General features: G+C 40.8%; 1 protein-coding gene across 1 annotated transcript in view; it reads right to left on the reverse strand.

Moving 5' to 3' along the window:
* Nucleotides 1-21,466, reverse strand: part of ARID5B (AT-rich interaction domain 5B) — a 178,441-nt gene that overhangs the window by 73,161 nt on the left and 83,814 nt on the right. The window contains exon 4 of the mRNA XM_028511577.2: nt 15,652-15,882. Coding sequence (XP_028367378.1) covers nt 15,652-15,882 — 231 coding nt within the window. The remainder of the gene's footprint in view (nt 1-15,651; nt 15,883-21,466) is intronic.

The raw sequence follows: 21,466 nt of genomic DNA on the forward strand, positions 1-21,466 counted from the left end.
AATATTTATTTTTAGACATATGGGAAAAAAAGCAATTAGAGCTAAAAATGTGAAGAATGAAGAGCTCACTCAGAAACAATTACATGGGACATGCAAACTGTTCTGCCACCAAACTTTCATTCAGATGCTGTACAGCATATTAAGAAATATCACTTGCACAAAAAAAGAGAAAATATGATTTCTCAACTGAAAATACCCAATCACTATAAACAACATCTGGGGGTCATTAATAACTTACTCTGCAGCTGAATTAGCCAAATAATAAGGGACCTGACTTAGAATCCCTAAATTTCTATTTCTGAAGAAAAAAAATGAAACACAATTCCATGACTTATATTCTCAAACACAGGTACTCCCTGTACGGCTTATGTGAATATGCAAACGAGTGTACGCGCAACGGTCAATTTGCGCCCACAAACGAGGCACATAGTGTCTACACATCAGTCACTACCTCCCCCTCAATACTGTCTTTTTTTTGTTGTTTTGAGGGAGTTTAAAATTGTGATATGGAGTTTACTTTCATTCCTCGGAGGCCTGTATGTAATTAGCATATTTTTCATACTGGGAAAAATCTGACCATAAGCAGCATCTGAGAAGCTTCCCATTTCAAACTACTACAAAGCCTTTCATACGTAACCTCATAACACATTTTAAGAACAAGCACAGTGTTTAAATATTCCAGCCCTAAGATAAAAGAACTAACAATTTCACTGCCACACAAGCCACTGTACCGAAACACCCTAAATATTTATACTAATAGGAGTTGAAAACAGTCTCAGAGAACAATGCCAAAATATTTTCCCACTCATTAATAGGAACAGTCTTTGGGAAGACAGATGCCAAAAAGCCAGAGTTTTTCTAATTCACTGGGTCCCATCACACCCATGAAACCTGTTATTATAGGTTTCATGGGTAGTCGGCAGACTGGTTGACTTACAGGAAAGGGAAAATAGTCTTTAAGACAATCCATATTTACATTTTTTATATGTCTCTAAAACATCTCTGAAAAGCACCGAATTGTTATTGTAAGACACACAATTCTTTTCACATTTCAATGTCTCCAGAATTGGTGGTCTCTCAATTGATGGCATCTTATAATTACAATGCCTTTCATTTCTTTGAGGTACAAACAAAAATGATGTGGGCTACAAAGCTGTTTTAGATAGGATGAAATATACTGCCTGGTTGTTTGGTCTGTAGCAGGGGTCAGCAGACTTTTCTGCGAAGAGCCAGAGCACAAATATTTTCAGCTTTGTGGAGTATAGTTAACTCTGCCCTTGTAGCACACAAACAGGCAGAGATAAGAAGACACAAGCACATGAGTGCAGCCTGGCAGTATTCCAACAAAACTCTTCAAAAAGGCAATGGGCCATATGTGGCCCACGGGCGCTAGCCTGCCTGAGGTAAACTAGATTGTAATCAGCAGGGTGACCTAGGGGAACAGGCCCAGCGGTGCACATGCAGGGAACATCAGGGCTGATGCTACACTCACTGAAGGCCAAACCTCGTCAAACTCAACAGTCTTTGAGGCCTAAGCACTCACCCGCAGCATGTGCTCACTCTGTGTATGGCAGAGCAGGCTGAGAGGATGGGCCGTGCTGAAACGCACACAAAGCACCACGTGGATGTTGTTCAGGGGTGGGGAAGCAGAGATGATGCAGGTGAAAGGTGAAGGTGAAGCCCGTAGCTTGCTACCCCGTAGAAACACTGCTTTATGTAGTTGGCAAAAGTCCCCGAAATTTTGAGTCTGATTCTTATGATCATTATTGAAGTGAACTGGAGCAGTCAACATGCTACTACAAAGGGCAGAACACACCCTGTAAGAGCAGTGGCTATGAAATGCAGAGTTGGTTAGAATCCCAGCCCCACCACTTAACTAGCTCTGCTGTTGGACTTTCTTAAACAGCTCTGAGTCTCCGTTTTCTCATCTGCCAAATGGGTAACAATGCCTACCTCAAAGTATTGTTGTGAGAATTGAAGGAGATGATGTATATAGTGAGTGCTCAATGAATGGTAAAGCTGGGTTCACTAAGCCTTTCCCTGAGGTGATTAATCACATTAAATACTCGCAATTCATTAAATGGGTTATCACTGAGGGGCACAAACGATATTTAGGCACCTAATGAAGTGCCTGACATTAGTCCACTCTCAATAGAAGGTGTGAGCTACTGTTACTAGTACTATTTTTTAATTAGCCAGAATTCTTAGGAAATGAACTGTCATCCTGGTTAACAAAATGTAGTTTACAGAGAATCATGACAAATCCATTATTTGTTTCCCTGATAGAATACACGTGTGTGAGAACAGAAAGGGATCTTAAAGATTATTCAGTCTGGGTTCTTAATCTAAGGTTTTACATAGTCTATAAATTCTGAAAAATACATGCAGAATTTTCAATATTTGCTTGATATATCAATTTTTGCTCATAATATTCTTCAAAGCCATGAGGATGATGATGATATTTGTATGCACTTTTTCATGAGAAGATTCATAGCTTTCATCAGATTCTCAAAGGAGGCTGAAATCCAAAAAAAAGCTAAAAAATTCAGGCCAACCTTCCATTTCTCCTACAAGACACAGAGCTAGGGGGTTAACTAAGTGGCTGAAGCTCCCTATTCGGTGTGAGGGTCCAATTCCGAACCCAGTTCTCCTGACTTCCAGTCAAATGCCTTCTCTGGTGCATTGTGCTTTTTCTTAATTTCTTGGTAATTAAGAGCCCTGGAGTGTGTCTCTCCAAAATCATGGCTCTGCACTTTTACCTAAGGCAAGTCCTTTTACCTAAGCCTGTGACTGCCCAAAGAATATTCTCAGCCTTGGCTGGCGTAGCTCAGTGGATTGAGCGCGGGCTACAAACCAAAGTGTCGCAGGTTCAATTCCCAGTCAGGGTACATACCTGGGTTGCAGGACATGACCCCCAGCAACTGCACACTGATGTTTCTCTCTCTCTCTCTCTATCTCCCTCCCTTCCCTCTCTGAAAATAAATAAAAACTTAAAATAAAAACTCTGATAACTTATTTAAAAAAAAGGATATTCTCTACCTTCTGCTGTGACCTCTCGCCACACTCTAAAAACTCATGTCACTACCACTTGTTTCTTGGTGGTTCCTCCATTACACCTGGACAAAAGCAATTAAGGAACGAGGAGCCCTGGCCAGGTAGCTCAGTTAGTTGGAGTATTGTCTGGATACGCAGCAGTTGCAGGTTTGATCCCTGGTCAGAGCCCATGTAAAACTCAACCACATGGATAGGTAAAGCAACAAATCAATGTCTCTCTCTCTCTCTCTCTCTCTCCCTCTTTCTCTCGCTCCCTTCCTCTCTGTCTGTAGACAAAATCAATTTAAAAAAAAAGAAAGGAGGAGCTGGTGGTAGTAATTACTTTGTCCACAGCCATTCTGCATTACCATTGCCACTAACCCCAACTTTAGGCATTCCTACAGCACTCAGTCTCAGTATTAAGTGTGATTAAAATGTTGGGAACAGGACATTACCCATTCATATTCAAGAGGTTTGAGACTAAAAATAAAATTTTTAGTAAGTTCTTTAGGAGATTGACACCAATGCATGCAAAATTTTCAGTCTGAGCTCACTTTCTGGCCTCAGCTCTGTATTCACTGAAGAAACTTTTCTTCTTGTTATACTTTAGAGCCGTGCAAAACTCTGAATCTTCGTTCCGAACACTGGTTCTCAGTGTCCTCAACCCCAGCTGTAAAAAGTTCAGCAGATAAGGCTAATTGTGAACTAAGCCGGCAGCAGGCTCTGATGATCTGATATCTCTGCTATCGCTTAGAAGGAAAAGAATTTTGGCAATAAGGCATTCCCGGAATTTGCCCAGACGAAACCATCAGAATGCTGAAGCTTTTATATAAAGATATTAATTACAGTGTTAGTTATACATTATATATTAAAGCAACAAAACAAAGCAAAATCCTGGAGGAAAAATATAAACTTCTAATAAAAAGGGACTATGAGAACCCTGACAAATTCCTTTTATGAATCTTATGTGACCATTAAAATGGTGTTTTTAAAAATGTTCATAATAATATGGGGAAACACTTATTTTATAATAGCTAAAACTTAAACTATAGCAACTGCATATAGAAAATGTTCTCAAGTAAATAAAAATTCTTTGGAAAAAGACTGCAAGGAAATAGATAAACACTGATGAGATTATCGATACTATTTAGGGAAGTGGTATCAAACACTGGATAAGTTACCAGTTTTGAAGCCAGACAATCCTGAGTTGGAATGCAGCCCAGCCACTTACTAGCTGTGTGATTTTAAGCTGATGTAACCTTTCTTAGTCTCTGTTTCTTCCCGTGACGTGGTCATTAATATGAGCTTCCTTACAGAGGAGACCCCAGGAGTAAGATAATGTAAGTAAAGGACTTAGCATAAGGCCTGACACACTGTACATGCTCAGAAAAGAGTGACAACTATTATTATTCTTCTGCTTGTACTTTTCATAGTGGAAATAATTTCATAATGAGAAAACTGTTTTGGAAAACATAGAACTGTTTTTTTTTTTACCATTTACTTTGTTTTCCCTTTTGAAATACTGCATAAAGGGGATGAGTGAAGGGTGAGGAGTACCCAGTTCACTGAAGATTCTAGTTATTTAGGCTTTGCCCCACACCATCTTGCAGCTGTGATGTCTTGTCCTTTAGCACTGGGTCACTTCTGGGAGGGGGGGCGGCATTAAGAACACAGGTCGAGAAGCTGATGCCCAAGTCCCATTCTGGTTTCACAACAGCCACACTAATATGTGGCCACCGACTTTCCTGATCAGTTCCTCAGCTGCCCAATGGGGTCAATGACACCTGCCCTCTTGGTGATAGAGTTGTTCACCTGAAAGACACTGAAGAGTGGGGGAAAGCACTTTGAATAGTATGGGGAGTGCTCTTCCACATGGAGAAGGGTCCTCCCGTGAGGTGTGAGCGGCAGGCCTGAGGGTAGGGTGAGCAGTTCCCAGGGATGGGGCTATGCTCTCCGCATCCCTGAGTCCACCTCCTCAGCTCAGGCAAATGGCACTGGCACCAAGGGTCAGCAAGACGATATAATGGGGCTCCACATTAGTTCATGTTTGTTCTAGTCCTGACCCATTTCAACTTCCTTCGTTCTAAGAACTATAGAGAACTGCCTTCTCTGTAACACAGGACCTGCCATACGGGCTGTGGCAAAGACAGACCTCAGGAGAACCAACTAGTGCCAACTAGTTGGAATTATATGTACTGGAGTGGGGCAGGGATTGCTTCCCTGATATAGTTAACTAGTACTTTCATAAAAATATTTTATCTGCTGTTTTAAAGACCTAACGCTCACGTCTAACGCTGGGAGGAAGAAAGTGTAACCTGCTAAATCCTGTGTGTTGTGAAACTGTCTCATCCAAGATCTTCCACAGAGCTCACCGGAGAGACAGAAGACATCATCCTCATCTACAAATAACATGGGGCAAGTAGGTGATCCATGAAGTATCCCTGGGGCTTCAGTGCCATCCACCAAGTAATCTTCCTAATACTGAACACTGTACCAGCAGAGCCTTTTCTTTCCCAACACTTTCTGATATGATTCCAGCCTGAACAGTGATATATTATGTTCCTGATCCATAGACCCCATATTTTGTTAGAACTGGCCAATGTACTGTATGCTATTGGCCCTACCATTGTTCCTTGGTTTCCACAGTGAATTTTGTTATTGGTGGGTTAAAGGCTGGAAAGCTCTCTCTGTGTTGACTTCTGATTACCATTTCCCCTGTCTTAAGGATGCTCTTCAACTTCTTCTGAAAGAACAGCCTTCTAGGTTGTGTGGACTCCAGGGTTTGTAAAACCTCATAACAAGTGAACGATCTTCAACCAAAGATACTGGCTAATTTATTTAGAATGTTCTCTGGTTTGAAAAGGTGAGTAGAGGGGAAAAAAAGAGTTCCTCTGAGTTAGACATTTTTCCCTGAATATTAAGTCAACTGTCAATGAGTTAAAGCTTAATGCTTAAGATCAAGAAATATTTGTCTCTAAGACAGGAGATAAGATAATGGAGATTAGAAGTCCTTTGGAATCTAGCAGGGTTTTTATATTATTTCAACAAACATATGTTAATACAGAGATGAGTAAGGCATGATTCTTATCCCTCTTGGAGCTTAGAATCTAGTGAAGAGAAATGCAGTAGAATCTGTTGACTTAAATACCAAGCAGAAGGAAAAAACAACTTTGGAAAAGTACTGACTAACACAGAAGGAACAAGGAGCAGGATGTTAAGTATGATTATTCTGAAGCAATTCTTTCAGCCTAGAAGCAGCCCTTAAAACAGCCAAGAAACCTAGCAGGCACCTCACTCCTAACCCCTATGTAAAGCTGGTGCATCCCTCCTTTTGTTTCTCATATACCCAAGGGAACATGTCCCATTTGATAATGGACAAGATGGTTTTTCCTCCAAGAGGCTCCCTTTGGGCCCTAACCATGACAGAGCCTGTGAGACAAGGACCCAGGAGCATGTGCTCTTCTCAAGGGAGGGGAACATCTTTTAGGAAGAAAAAAGAAAATTTTTGCTCGGGGAGGCTGTTTCTCATCAATGTTGAAAGCTAAAAATGGCAGAGGAAACAATGTTTTTATTTGAGCTTCAAAATCCAGATTATCTTCCACCTCCTCGCCTGAAATAACTTCTTCCTTTTTCAATCCCTTCAGGTCCAGTTGAAGATGTACTTCTTCTAAAGGCCTCCCCTGACATGCGGGCCCTCCCCACGTACCTTTTAACCTCCTCAGTGAGCCTTTGGCTAACTTTCAGTGTTGCTTACATGCCAAAGCTTCCCCATTTACAAAGCTTGGCATATATCATCTCCTTTGAACATCAGAATACCTCCTGACTCCTAGCGCCATGCTCCTGTCACTTTTTGGTAGAAAAGTCCATCCACTGGGGTCAGATGTCTGGGCTGTGAAGGCTCCAGCTCCCACCTCAGCAACAGGCTAGGTCTGTGACGGTGTTATAGCTGTGTCAATGCAAGGTCACTCATAGTAAAATGCAGGATTGTTAAGAGGGTCATGGATAATAATTGTAGTAAACCATTACTCTGTGTTTTATCTCAGCCAACTTGATTTTTAAGTATCTCGAGAGAAGAGACCAATATCCCAACAATGCCTGGACTTCTGCTTTAAACAGAGTTGGTGCTGAATGAATGAATGAATGAATAGATAAGTACCCAAGAAGCATTTGAACACACTAGTCTTTTTCTGCCCAAGTCCCCGTCTGTTCTTTAGATCTCCTAAATGCAGACTGGAAAGCTAAAAAGGCCATTCACAGGAGCAATTCTTAGGGAGAGAATTTCTAGGCAACTTCCAAAGGGAGCATGAAGTCTAGATGATGGCATCGAGGCCCAGGCCAGCCAGCAACGAGAAGCTTTCTGAGCAGGCAGTGCAGCCGGCTCTGGTGCCAAGAGCTTGGCTCCTCTGCCTCTTTCGAAAACCCATTACCAAATCATGGCAAGCAAAATTTAATTTTAAAAAGGGAAATGATTTATGTGCTACAGGAATAAAGAAGTGACAGAAGCAGGAAAGCTTGCATACATTACAATTTTTGAAATTAGACCTATAATTTTTTTCCTTTAAAGGAGGGTGCCAAGTTGGGAAAGCCAATGAGTTCTAAGCAGAAAATTACAGAGAGGTCGATAATGAAAGTCCTGTCAGCATCGCAATCCCATGTCTTAAAAAGAGTCCCTGAGAACACAGGGCAGTTTACTATCCGTCTCTTTCAACTCCTCCATAGGTCCAGCACTTGAAGAGCTCTGCATCTATATCTACTTCTCTGATGAGATGGGAAGCCTGGGGAGATTTGAACAGGGAGGTGATCACCCTGGCTGGCATGTTGAAAAGAGACCAAAGGATTGCAAGGGCTAAAGCAGGTAGACTGCTGTAATATATATAAGAGAGGACAGTGGCTGGCATCAATTTCTTGATCCCAATCCAGTGGTTTTCAGATTTTTAATCTTTATGATTATTCTTCTCCTAACCACTCCAACACACACCAATCCCTCTAAATCCTGTAAAACCTATTGTGCATTCATTATCTAGAGACCTGATGATCAGTTATCTGCTTCCAGTCAACCATAGTTCAGGAAACTTGAAAGACCTTTCTGAGCTGGGTCCGCCCTGAGAGGCAGTCTAGTGTGATGGTTAAGAGTATGGATGCTGAGCCAGACTGTCTAGCTCCATGTCCTGGTTTTGCCACTTGATAGCTATGTAATGTTGCCATGCTTAAATGTCCCTATCTGTAAAACAGGGGAGAGCGGTGATATTGACATACAGCATGTATGTATCCATTCATTCATTCAACCAGTATTTATTACATATCTACTCTGTGCCAAGTCTTGTTCTGGTCCCTGGGCACGTGGTTGTAAACAAGACAAAGTTTCCAGCTCTTGCATTATGGTATGGGTGGAGATGGAGTCACAGAGTATATACATGTAAAGAAACAAATGTTGGCATTAATATCCAATAGCGATGAGTTATAGGAAGATAATTCTACATTGCATGATGGGATGCAGCTGGACTTGGGCAAAAGGGAAGGTCAGAGAAGACTTCCCTGGGGAGGAGACAGCCGAGCTGAGGCTGGAATGACGAGAAGGAGCCAGACCCATGATATTTGGAAAAACACATTCCATGCAGAAGGACAAACAAACAAGTATTTCTAGAACGAACGGATGTTGAATGATATTCTGTAGCAAATGATACCTCACTATTCCCTCACACCCAGTTTAGGTGTGAAACAATCTTGTGGGTGGCTTTTGAAGAACCACTATGGACCTGATATATGGTGACGGTTGTGTTGGGTGGGGCAAGAGGTACAAGAAGATCTGGGTAACAGTGATCACTTAAGCAGCACTTACCCTATAGTATCTCAGTGCTTTAAGTCATTCACTCACTTAATCTTCACAACAATCCTGGCAGGTACGATCTACATGTATGAGGTATGGTCTATGGCTATGCTGAATTGTGCCACTCCCTTCTCTACATACTACAGTGTGAATTCCTGAAGAGTCGGAAATTCTTTTCTCTCACTCACAATTGTGTGCACAAGGACCAAACGAGTACTTGGTACACAGTAGGTGTATAACATGTATTAGTGAAATGCATGAATGGATTACAGGAACAGGGTTAGCACTGTGCTGGGCTCTAAGCATCCCCAGAGAGACTAACCTACAGTTCACCTACTGGGTTGTACTTTAATCCTTCCAGCTCCCCTGGCAGGACAGAAGGACGGGATTTAGAGAGAACCTTCATTCATCAAGAGGATTTGAAAAATCAAGTGAATATAGCCATCCTGAACTTCATTCTCCCATCCCTGCCCTTAAACCATTACTTTGCCTGTGATTTTTCTTTTCAATGATCTGGCCTTTTCCTGTAGTTTCTTTTTTTTTTTAATTGATAAAAATATCTGTTTCACCCTAGAGAGGAATATGTTGATCTTGCTAATGTAATGGGATATAACTTTCTTGCTTTTCTGGATGAAATGCTAGGTGAAATATTAGCCAATACAGACACAGATCCTTTCTTCTGGGGTGAACAAGAGTTTATTGTACTCGTGCGTCTAAATAGTTTTTAATAACCCATTGAGTCGACTCAGCTACAAAAGGAGTCCAGAGTTATTTTAAAGTATCCTTTCAAGTTCTAAAAATAGAAAAGAAATCCACAAACCCTACCCATTCCATATATCATGAGTCTGAAAATTAATTTACAGTAGAAACACAAAAGTTCTTTTCACTAGCCCCTGAGAGATGGTACCCTAGCTTCCTACGCCTCTGCCCAAGGAAGTCTGCACTCTAGCCTCTCTGTGTCTTACTGTCTTGAGCCAAAGCTGTATGTTAATCATTACCCAAACCACAGAGCACATCCAATACACCTCTACCAGCACAACTATTTGGGTTTGGATTACTGTGTTCTATAATGAACTTAACATTCTCTCTGTCCCTTCTTTGGCAGCCAAAAAGAGAAGGTACCAAGAGTAAGTAGTCTTGGTTAAATTACTCTCTAATGATAAACAGAACCTAGAAAATTTTCTGGATGAAGCAGTCTTCCAAAGTGCCACCTCTGCAAGTTAAGTTTTCTGCGTATACAGCAATATACAGGAGGCACAACTCCTTTCCCACTTGGCTTCGGTTAAAGAGAAATGTCTGCCTTGTTATCATCTGGGAGATCAGGGGGCACTACAGGCAGGCAGCAAAAGCCTGCATGTGGACAGGGGCCAGGAACAAAGCCATTTGATCATCGAAATCCACTGTGACCATGAAACCTACTTTGGCAAGGAAAAAAGTGTTTACTCACTTACAAATTCCCATGATCCTTAACAAAACAACTGCCTTTCCTTTCATTTCCAGAAAAACATGTGATGTTTAGAGGGGAAGAGGCAGAGTCCAGCTCATCCTTTATGCTTCAAAATAATTTTATAGGCCCAGCGTTTTCTTTCATACATCAAGGTTTTGTCCCCTCTTCTGTTTCCGTCTGTCCCTCCCTTTGCTTTTTCTGCTTTTGTCTATAGTGTCATTATTTCACCCATCAGAGAAACAGAAGGGGAAAGTTCAGTGCAGAATCAGAAAAGCTTCTTTAAAACATTATAAAAAATAGAAAACTTTTCCATTAAGGTTCTAATAAGAGTCTGGAGCCTTAGTGTAATGGTTCCTTTCTTTTTCAATGAGCAAGATTGGTTCAGATGACTACAAGTTGTCTAAGGTCTAACACTGTATAGGATCGGCAGAGAATCTTCATTTATCTAGGGGAGTTTTGTGTTTTTTTTTTTTTTAAAATCAAGTAAATAGAGACTCATTCTGAGCCTGGTAAGTGGACTTGTACTACTCAATTTTAAGATAGATAAGTGAATGGTCTATGTCACTCAGAGGAATAGCAAATTGGACAGATGAGCCTTAACTAACCTGGGCTATTTCTGAAAGCTTAGCACTCTTTTTACTCTACCATTCTGTCCCCTCTGACCATTAGCAGCGTATGTGTTTCAATATGGAGGTAGCCAACTTCTTCTCCCTGAAGGTCAGACTTCATAGTGTTCTACACGTGGACCAAACACCAAGATGGCGGTCCAACGCATCATCATACTTTTCAGGTTAATTACCATATCCTTTCTTTAACTCCATCCCATTTCTTAATCAAGAAATACACACACACACACTGAACTCCAAAAAACTTAGAAGCACAACTTACACCTCTTTGTCATTCAAAACTCAGACTGGAATAAACTGTATTTTTTTAAAATGAAGCATATCTTAATCCATTTAGTCCCACCCACTTCTAAGGACTGACTCCATCTCACTTATGTATCTTGAGTTCACCTTAATCTCTCTGATGGAAGCCAGTCCCTTAAAGTTATCCATTTACCTACTGTACTGCGTGTGCCTTTGTTTGGATTTAGCTGTCAACACTTCCCACATGTGAAATCAATCTGAGTGACGTTAATGTAAACATTGTGCATTACAAACTGGTGGACATTTTATTGTTTGAACAGGAAAAATACACAAAATGTTTGCATGTGTGTGTTTTCTCTACAGCAGAGACAATAACATAACATAAATGACAATATGTGTTTTACAAAAGAGAAATTGAATTATAAAAAGGTAAAACCAAGGGGGGCTGCTGGGGAATGCTTTATGTTAGGAGATTCTAACAGGGTGGTGGGGGCAGGAATTATCCACAGGGTAAAGGTTTTTATGAGAAAAAATGTCATTCATAATGTCACTTTCCCTGCATGTTATTTTAATCTCATTTCCTAATTGCATGTGCACTACAACCAGTTTTCATAACGCATTAATAGGGAGTCCAGTTGCTTTAGCTTTAAAAATAGTCAGAGCTCTTGTGCTAAGAAAAGAGCACATCGCCTTTAAGAGCATTGTGACTGACAAGATGGAAGAATGAGGGCAGGATGTGGAGGCTGAAGCTTTTCAATCACCTACCGTTAATATGATTCAATTTATGCTTATGTCATAGGTTTAGACACTGCTCAGTGCTGTAAGCAAGGAAAGGACTTGAATAAAACACAGTGAAGAAAGCAGATGGTATGCTATCAAAACCCTTCAAGCCTAAAATAACCTTTCCCAAGTAAAAAGGATAGTTAATTAAAATCAGGATATATTTACTCTATTCTGACTACCTCAATGTAAATAAAAATCAAAATGACACTACTGTAATGTGGGACTAAATGATGAAATTTCATCTATATTATTTTTCTTTAATAGTTTCCAATCAAACTTTTCATTAAACAGCTTCATAAAATTCCATGGAGAATTTATTTATAGGCACTCTTGGTAGGTTTCAATGCCTTACTTTTATTGTGCAATTAAACTTGTTTATTCAGTGGACAACACTGAAACAATGGGGAGCGGGTAGTGCCTGGGCAGTGGGGCAAGGCTACCACACAGAGCAAAACCCGTTTTCAGAGAGGAGCCCCGGGGAAGGGCAGCAAGGCATAGAGCACATGGAGAAAACGTGGGGCATCCCTGCCCCCGAAGGAACACCCACTTCCAGTTCCAAAGCCACTGCCTAGATTCATCCCAGCCCTGGTCCACCGACTCACATTCATGCCTCCCTGGCAGAGAGGGCATCAGGCCATTTTTAAAACTCATCTGGAGGGCAAAACCCACTGAGGGTGATGACTATGGACGAAGAAAACTAAGAGAGGCGAGTAGTTGATCCAGGGTGGAGGCAGCCATTTCTAAGATGGAGAGTCGATCCTAAAAGTTTTCTGATAGCCTCTCGCCCCATCCTCCAAAACCAGATCCAGTTTTGCTTTTTCCACGAGGCTTTCCCTGACCCTCCCCATGGTCACATCTCCAGTCGCTTTACTTCTCCTACCCCTACCCCAGTGCGAAATTCCTACTGCACTTGCTTTCTGCTACACTCACCAAATACTTAATCACTGACTTTCCTGTAACATTAGTTAACCTTTCAGGTGCGTTAATCCTGTCTTCCCCAATTAGATTTTAAATCCTCAAGACAAGAAGGGACTGTGTTTTATTTGTCCTTTGGACGCCCCCCTCCCAGCCCTACTCCATAATTCCATTTAATAGAAGAAAGCAAAAAAATTAGTTAATAAAATAAACATTATTTAATCATAGGAAAGTAGACACTATCCTTTTGAGAAGGGCCTTGGAGGCATTTTATGACAATTTATGAATTTCACGTGTCAAAGGTGTAGCTGCTAAATGCTATAAACTCTTTGCCATCAGCTCCACCATTCATTCACCTGGTGATATGGCTAATAAAATTTGATTTTTACAGCCTAGGCATACTGTTACCTAAATTACATTGGACCAATTACTGAAGTCACCGAACGTGTGGTACAGAATATACACTGTGTAGAAATTCGTCTGCGGGCCCCCTGGCACTCGCGGTAATCTGACAGAAGTGTTTCAGTCACCTGGCAGTGTTTAATATTCGGAACATTTGTTTAATGCTAGTCACTAATTAAATTTATGTTCTTCCACCAACTGTTAGTTGGTTGGAGAAACCCAACCCCATGTTTTAACAAACCCTTTAACTCATGCTGATTTCTGTCTAATACAACCACTTGGAGGTTTAAGTGGGTATTTTCTGGAAACTGAGAGTATGACCAAAAGTGGGAGGTGGGGGAGGGTGGTTGGGGAAGGTGTTCAAATTAAGCCAAAATAAGCTTTTTTTGGGGGGGGGGGGGTTACTTACTAAAATGAAATATTCTACAAAATACAGACTATTCAAAGTACAAATATAACTAAAACATTCTAATATTTTAATTATTAAACTAGCCATCTAGAAACTCTTTAAAGGTACCTTTATTCCACAAGAAAGCTTTCACTTTAAGAGGCCGGAGAAGAAAAACAGCATTAAAATTAGCTACACCAGAAGAAAGTTCAGGAAAACATTCAAAAGTCAGATGCTTGTGTTTGTGAGAACATTTAAAACTAATTTAGTAACCTAACCATTGTGATCGTTGTTAAACTGGAACTTCTCTCTATTACCAATTCTAGATGCGACAGCTTTGGAACTCAATGACTAATAACTCCTAAATTAGCCCAAAAGGTTGAAACATTTTCTCATTATATTATACTGTGAAACTCTAATTTTGAATACTCTTAAAGGAGGGAGAGCATTCTTTGAGTTTTATTCTGTGTTAGGAATTTAGGGGCCTTTTTAGTGCCAAGCAGGATGGGGGGACGGGAGTGGGCATACCGAAGAAAAACTCAAAATTAAATTATTGAAAAGGGAAGATTTGTAAATGCTGATCTGAAAAGAGAGAGTGTTTTAAAAAAATACATTGGATACATTCATCTAGTTGAATATAAAGGTTTTTTTTGAATATTAAAAATATGACAACAAATTCTTGGGAGAGGGAAAAAATAATTTGTGTAAGTACTATTACTCTTACAGACTGACAGTCATTTGACAAGCAGAGCCATGAAAAGCATCTGAAAAAATAGTTTGTAAAAACAATGTCATGTGTAATGAACTCGGGTCCCCTTCCTCTCTTTATTCCCTTCCTCCTTGGATCACTGTTTCCCATCCCCTCATCCTCACCCCTCCCCTGCCTACACACCTACTCACAATATCCCTCCCACAGCAGCTACAGGGCCACTGGAGTCAGGAATCATCAGACTGGAGAGGCCATGGTAGACTTCCAAAACCATGCTGAGGCCTGTAATGGTTAAGCGGAGTAATCTGAATCTGAATAATCTGCAAACTAGGGATCCTTGAGAAAATATTGGCCAATAGAGTCAAGGAATATACCAGCACAAGGGACCACGTGCTCTCTGTGGGCCAGAATCTCAACCTCTTCTTAATCTGGGTACCCTGAGGAATTCAGCATGGGCCAGTCATTAGACTGGTCGTCGACGGTGGTGGTTCCCAGAGAAGGGAGAAGGTGAGGGTGGGGGTTGTTCACGTCTCTGTAAGTCTGGGAATTCCCAGGAACATGAGTAGTTTGATAAAGCACCCCCAAAGTATCCTGATGTCTCTGGCCACTGAGAACCACTGATACGATCCAATCCCTTCAACAGAGTAAAGATGTGAGAGATGTGATCTTGGCTTGCCTCCAGTCACGCACTGCGTCATGCAAGGTCTTCCACACTGGTGATATATCTTTCCTCCTTCCCTTCTGTCTTCAGAGACAAATGACCGATCAGCTAGGCAGAGGTGCAGATAAAAGTACGTGTGCATATATCCATCTTTGGTGGGCACGGTGTATAAAGATATATGTATATATAAAGATCTATCTATCTGTCTGTTCACCATATAGTACTGAAATGGTTGCAACTGGCGCATTTTTGCAGTTCCTTATAACACTGAAAAATGAGTGATCAGATAAATAACAAATCAGAATCTGAATAGTCAGAGCCTTTTGAGAAAGAACATGATAGTTTCCTGTCCTAAAGTCCAACTTCAAGGTCAACCGAGCAACTTCAGACTCTACATTGAACAAGTTCTAAATGATAATCTTCTACCCTGGTAAACAGAGGCTGCCAAGGAGGCATTGATGCCTTATGCCGCAATAATTTGAGGGACAGGTGGCAGGGGGCACATTAGGCTTGTGAAAATCAGCCCTGTTCCCCATCACTGCTCTTCACAAGAACTGAAAACAAGTAGGCATGCACGCACAAGTTTCACATAGGAATAATAATAAAAAAAGACTCACCAAACTCATCGCATATACTCTCATTTTCTATGAGTGTTGGGTGGTCAAAGGTGTCCCGACAGTACAGGATCTGAGGGTTCTTGCTGACCACTGCAATGCCCCCCAGGGCTAATGCAAACTGGTCCGTTAGAATGGAAGACGGCTTATCCTGGATGCGTTTCAGCATCGAGCGGTACCGGCAGTACTGGGGGTAGCTGAGAACTATCACGTTCGTTTCTTCCTCGTCCTCTCCTAGACAAATAAGAAAACACCTCCATTACCCTCTTCCCTCCAACAAAGAACTGTCATGGCCATGGCATATCTTCAATAATCCTTCTGGTCTTCTACTGAAAATATAGTCTTCAATACAAGACTCTTATAACCAGTTTATGTTCATTACAGGCTGGCAATGCACTCACCCTCCAGCCCCACCTTACCAGTCCAGCTGCACAGAAAAGCCTGAGGCTACCTGTACAGAAATGAAAAAGTAGAGAGGGATGACCCTATAGACAGATTAAGCAATTTTGGGGTCATCAGCAAGCAGTATAACCAAAGAAAGCTATTTTGAAAGAGTCAGATATATATTTTAAGCATTAAAGTCATCATTGTAGGAAAAATCAGAATTTCGTTGAGCTTCTTTATGCTTATATCTCTGCACTCTGGTTTGGCTCCTTTTCTTTTTGAGGGGAGGGAGGTTATACAATTTTACATTGCTTGAGGACAAAGGTAATCTACCTCCCAAGAGCTGTCCATGAGCCTAGAGTATCATTGTCTGCTCTGGTGGCTGTTAGTGCCATTCAACAAATATTTCTGGTTCTCTTTATGGTCCTGTGGAAAGACTGTGCTTCCAGGTCCACTGGAGACAAGTGGTCATGTGACTTGTTTTGGCCTATGAAATAAGACAGAAGTGAGTGGCTCCTTTAAGACCTAGTGTTTGACCACACTCACTCCTTCCCCTTGCTCTGGACATCTGTAATGTTTCAGATAGTGGTAACTCTGCCAGTCTGGGTCTTAGAATGAGAGTAACATGGAGCCGAGTCCCTGATTGATCCTAAATGGATATATAAGCAGAAAAGAAGCCTTTCTTGGGGTTTTTCTCAGTGTGATCTATTCCCTACTTGATTGATACATCCACCTTCTCTGTCCTCCCCTCCACCCCATAACCGCTATCTTCTGATGTTTCTCAAATGCATCTGGTAGCTTGGCACATCTCAGAGAACCATGCTGAGAGGACTCCCCAAAGCAACCTTGTGAAAGAGCTTCATGAGAACCAACTTAACTCAGGAGAACAGTTCAGCAACTTTAAGAAAGCTCCCTCGTGCAATGATCTTAATGCTTATTTACACCTCATTATATCCAATGTTTTTTTTTAATATTCTGCATGGATGAATCTTTCCTTCACCTTAAGCTTGAGATATGGCAAACACCCCTCTTTGGTAGCCTATCACTGGCACAACATCAAGCCAAATTTAGGCTCCATGGACCAGTTCGCCATCATTCTCTATAACCATACCATCAGGGCATTTGTGAGTAATTCCCAGATATGTCACTTGCTTATCCAAAGGGGAAAATGCTCACTATTTCGAGCCCTTACCATGCTGCAGGGAATTGCATGAGACAGTTGTTAAGGATACCAACATTATCGTGGCCATCTGGTAACCAGTGGGAGCTGACTGAGTGAGGACAGAACATAATGATGGAGCATCACCAGTACCAATGGAAGGTGTGTGTGTGACCTTTTCAGATAGGAGGCCAATGCCCAGATGTATCTCTAATTATGTTCTCGTAGTTCCTTAGGCTGCAGGCTTCTTCAAGAATGGAGATGTTCAGCTGCTTTCAAGATGACATCTTTTAACAGTTTACTTTTTTTTTTTGACTCCTGCCTGGTTTGTGGGTAGCTACTTTGTCAGCTGGCACACTTAATTAAAAGGAAATATGTTTACATTGAAGGCAAGTCTCCAAATGAAAAGAAGTTTTAAGATGCTGATGTATGTCCCAAGACATAGCAATTTGAGATTTTTACAGCAGACCAAAAAATGAGTTCACACTTTGGGTTCAAATCTGTGCTTTCTATAGAGTTAAATTACACACACAAAAAAAATTTAGTGAAAACATTCAGCAAACATCATCAGAATTCTGGAGTATCTAAGAACTCTCTGTAGAAGTGGACCTCAATGTGTCAATTTATATTATTACACTCTGTTTGTCCAAGATGATCAAGTTTGCCCAAGACGGTTCAAGGTGAGAGCGTTGTAACCATGGACCCCCAGGACTTATTTGAGCATGCTCAGTGGCTAGTACCATCTCCTGTACATAGGAAATACTCTGCAAATACCTGTTGATTCCCAAATTCTATCTTGGTTGTGCTGTGGACTTTCTGCGATGGGGTGAAAGCTCCCTAGTTTCTCCAAGGGTTCTTGAAATGAAGTAGAGAAAGTTTGAGCTTTTCAGGTTGAATGAGGGAGAAAGAACAGATGCCTCAGAGTTAGTTTTATAGCAGATGTCACCTGGACTCTAGGAACCATTTCACTTCCTTCCTATCCCTTCACTCTCCTTCTCTGTTTTTCTCTGACCATTTTTCATGATGACGCCAACTCTAACATCTTCCTAATTCTTTGCTCTGGATGGCATTAGCTTCTGGTTATCTTCTGTGCTTAGAAATGGCTTCTTTCTTTTCTTCCCTTCCTTCCTCCCGCCCTTCTTTCCACCCTTCTTTCTTTCTGTTTTTCCTCTCCACATGATTCTAGCTTGAAACCATTAATCTTCTTTCTTCACACAGCTCCTAAAAACACGATTCATGTCATGTGACATGAATCCTTCTCTTTCCTTTAGAAGAAAACTAGTGAGTTCCCTCTGGCCCCAAGTCACAAAAACATGTCCTATGATGTCCATTCATTCTGGAGACAATGTCTCTGAGTGACCCTGGGACTACCTGCATTGGATTCACACAGGGTACCTATAAAAAGACAGGTTCTAGGGCCCATGAGAAACCACTGACTCAGAATCTTTAAGGTTGGGGTCCAGGAAATTCTGATTCTGGGTTTAGCTTTTTGCACAGACTTACAGTACTTTTATTTAGTTTGCATTTTGATCTTACAGGAGTTCAGTTTTCAGATATAGGCTCCTGCCCATAGCACATTATACAAGGCCTAGAACAAAACACAGGAGCAAACTCCCTTCTTTCTGCCACTTCCCCAGAATTGTTGCAGGTATCACAAAAAAATCAGCAAGTGAAAAAAAGCCCTTAACTAAATATATGAGGGACTGAGGGACTGTTTTCCTGCTTAGGAAGCAGAACAAATGCTGTTGTGATTTCTGGTACTACCAATAAACCACTAAAATTTACAAAGGTATTTTACATAACATATTTCTTTTGCTCCTCACATAACCCTATTAGTAGCACTACTACCTGCTCATATCCTCCCAACTTAGGGATGGAAAAGCTGAGGTTCAGACACACACATGACTAGTCCAGTGTCTTCAAGAACTGGAAAGTGATGGATGTGACACTATAACCCGTTCTTTTTTCTTAAAAAAGATTTTATTTATTTATTTTTAGAGAGACAAAAAGGGAGGGAGAAAGAGACTGAGAGAAATATTGATGTGTGAGAGATACATAGGCTGGTTGCCTCTTACACACCCCCAACTGGGGACCTGGCCCACAACCCAGGCATGTGCCCTGACTGGGAATCAAACCAGTGACTTTTCCACTCACAGGTCAGTGCTCAATCCACTGAGCCACACCTGCCAGGGCTATGACCCATTCTTTTAACTCTAAGTGTAATAAGCACAAATAATAATAATAATAACAATAACAACAACATTATTGTTATTATTAGAGGTTTAACTTATCTACAGTATTAGGGATGAAAATGGGGGCCTTTGATCAAGTAAAATATGAGACTTCTGTTTCATTGAGAGCTATAAAATTCATCCAGATATAAGCCAGAATTCTTCTATTCTGTTTAAGTCAGCTTGTTATTATTTTGGAACAGTGCATTTCCCTTTGTGACTATTTACCATTTTTGACACACCTTTTATGCATACCAACTTTCCATTTTCTACCCACTTAAGAAATAAAGCCAACTCCCAGTTGTGTGAGCCTAGAACCCCTGCTTCTCATTCACTTCTTTCCACACTAAGAGGCCAGAGGCCCGGTTGGGATCTGGTCTACAATGACAATGCTCAGTGATGCCAGGACATAAATTATGAGAACTCTGTTGCTTATGAACAGAACCACCCATTTGGACCAGAATTTTGGCATTGTTTGGACAGAGGCAGATTTCCAACCTTACAATTAGATATCCCCAGGGGAGTTGCCTTTAGTATTTACAAAAACCAGAGAAAGCCCATGAGACCCTCAGGACTCCTGTGAAGGTGAACAAATCATTCTTGGCGAGAGTGAAGTTCCAGGGGAAAGGTGAAGCCTGGGAGGATCAACAGTCCGTCTAGGTCAAGGTTTCACTGAAGGCAGACACCCTGAGTCTCTTCTTGGAGTCTAAGTAGACATATTTATGTAACTGGAGAAACACTTATTTTTCACTCAAGATAGAGTGCGGTCAACTTAAAATGAAAGATATATATACATATATATATATATAAATTATGAATTTGGAAGAGCTTTCTAGTTCTAAAATTCTACAATCCTATAACTCCCTCATAAGCCTCTGCATTAAATTAACTTCCTTCTGATACAGTTACAAAAATATTAAATTGTTCAACAGCTGTCATATTTTGCCCTAGTATATGAAGAAACAAAGCCAAACAACCCTTTCGAGAATTCTTATTTAAATTCCTCTGCCACTTTTCTTTCCTTACTCATTCCAGATACACGTAAACAAACAGTCCTATGCAAAGTTATCCACCAAATGGAGTCGCCTGTCGTGCTGTGCAGGACCCTTTCTCCTTTCTGATGCATAGTGAGTCTAGCAGATAAATCTAAGAATGAATAAAGAATGGATAAATTGTACGACTGTTTAGCAAAAGACAAACACAGTGCTCTGGGAACAAAGATTTTCTTTCAACCACGCCCACATCGGAAAAGAAATCAAAGTATTACCCTAAGGAATCTCCCTCTAACACACTCTAGTCAGTTGTAGTTGGTTGGGTTATGTATACATTACTTGATTTCTGTCAACAGAAAATGATCAGCAATAAATTACTGGTACCAAAGACTGAAATTTAAAACCATAATTATGATACTCTATTAAAATGTCATCTCATTCTTTAACTGCCCCCTCCGCCAGAAACAAAGTGAATATGCCTATTTTAAAATGAAATATTCAAAGGGAATAAGAGAACCAAAATTACTAAACCTCATTTCAACTCCAATGAAAAGAACTTTGCCTATTAAAAGTTAATACCTAAAGTACACCGCTTGTAACACTCAACCAAAATTACTCTAATCCCATGCTTATATTATAATTACACGTTTTGTTAACCTCTCTCAATGTCAATTTTTCACTTATTTATATATTTTCAAAGTGCAAAACAGAATTCCACAGAGAAACTGTAATTATAACGTGAGGCTCCACCCGAGCTTTTCAAACAGTAACTGTATACCATTGCTTTAATCCTCGGAGTCGGGCTGGGGGTGGGGAGGGGTGGGGGCGAGGGTAAGAGCGGGCACTCATTCTGAATAGCGTGTTGCTCCAGTTGTCTTTGTACAAAGGGAGATGCATGAAATAGCAAACACAATGAATTAATGGAGCATTGACTTTCAAATCTCCATAATGCTATTTTTTAAAAAATAGATAATGGTGGCCAAATGCACAGAAGGCTGAAAACATAAATTCCGGAGGAGAGATTTGCTTTTATCTCTTACACAACAATTTAG

The sequence above is a fragment of the Phyllostomus discolor genome, chromosome 5 (genome assembly GCF_004126475.2).
Source record: "Phyllostomus discolor isolate MPI-MPIP mPhyDis1 chromosome 5, mPhyDis1.pri.v3, whole genome shotgun sequence".
Taxonomy (NCBI): Eukaryota; Metazoa; Chordata; class Mammalia; order Chiroptera; family Phyllostomidae; genus Phyllostomus; species Phyllostomus discolor.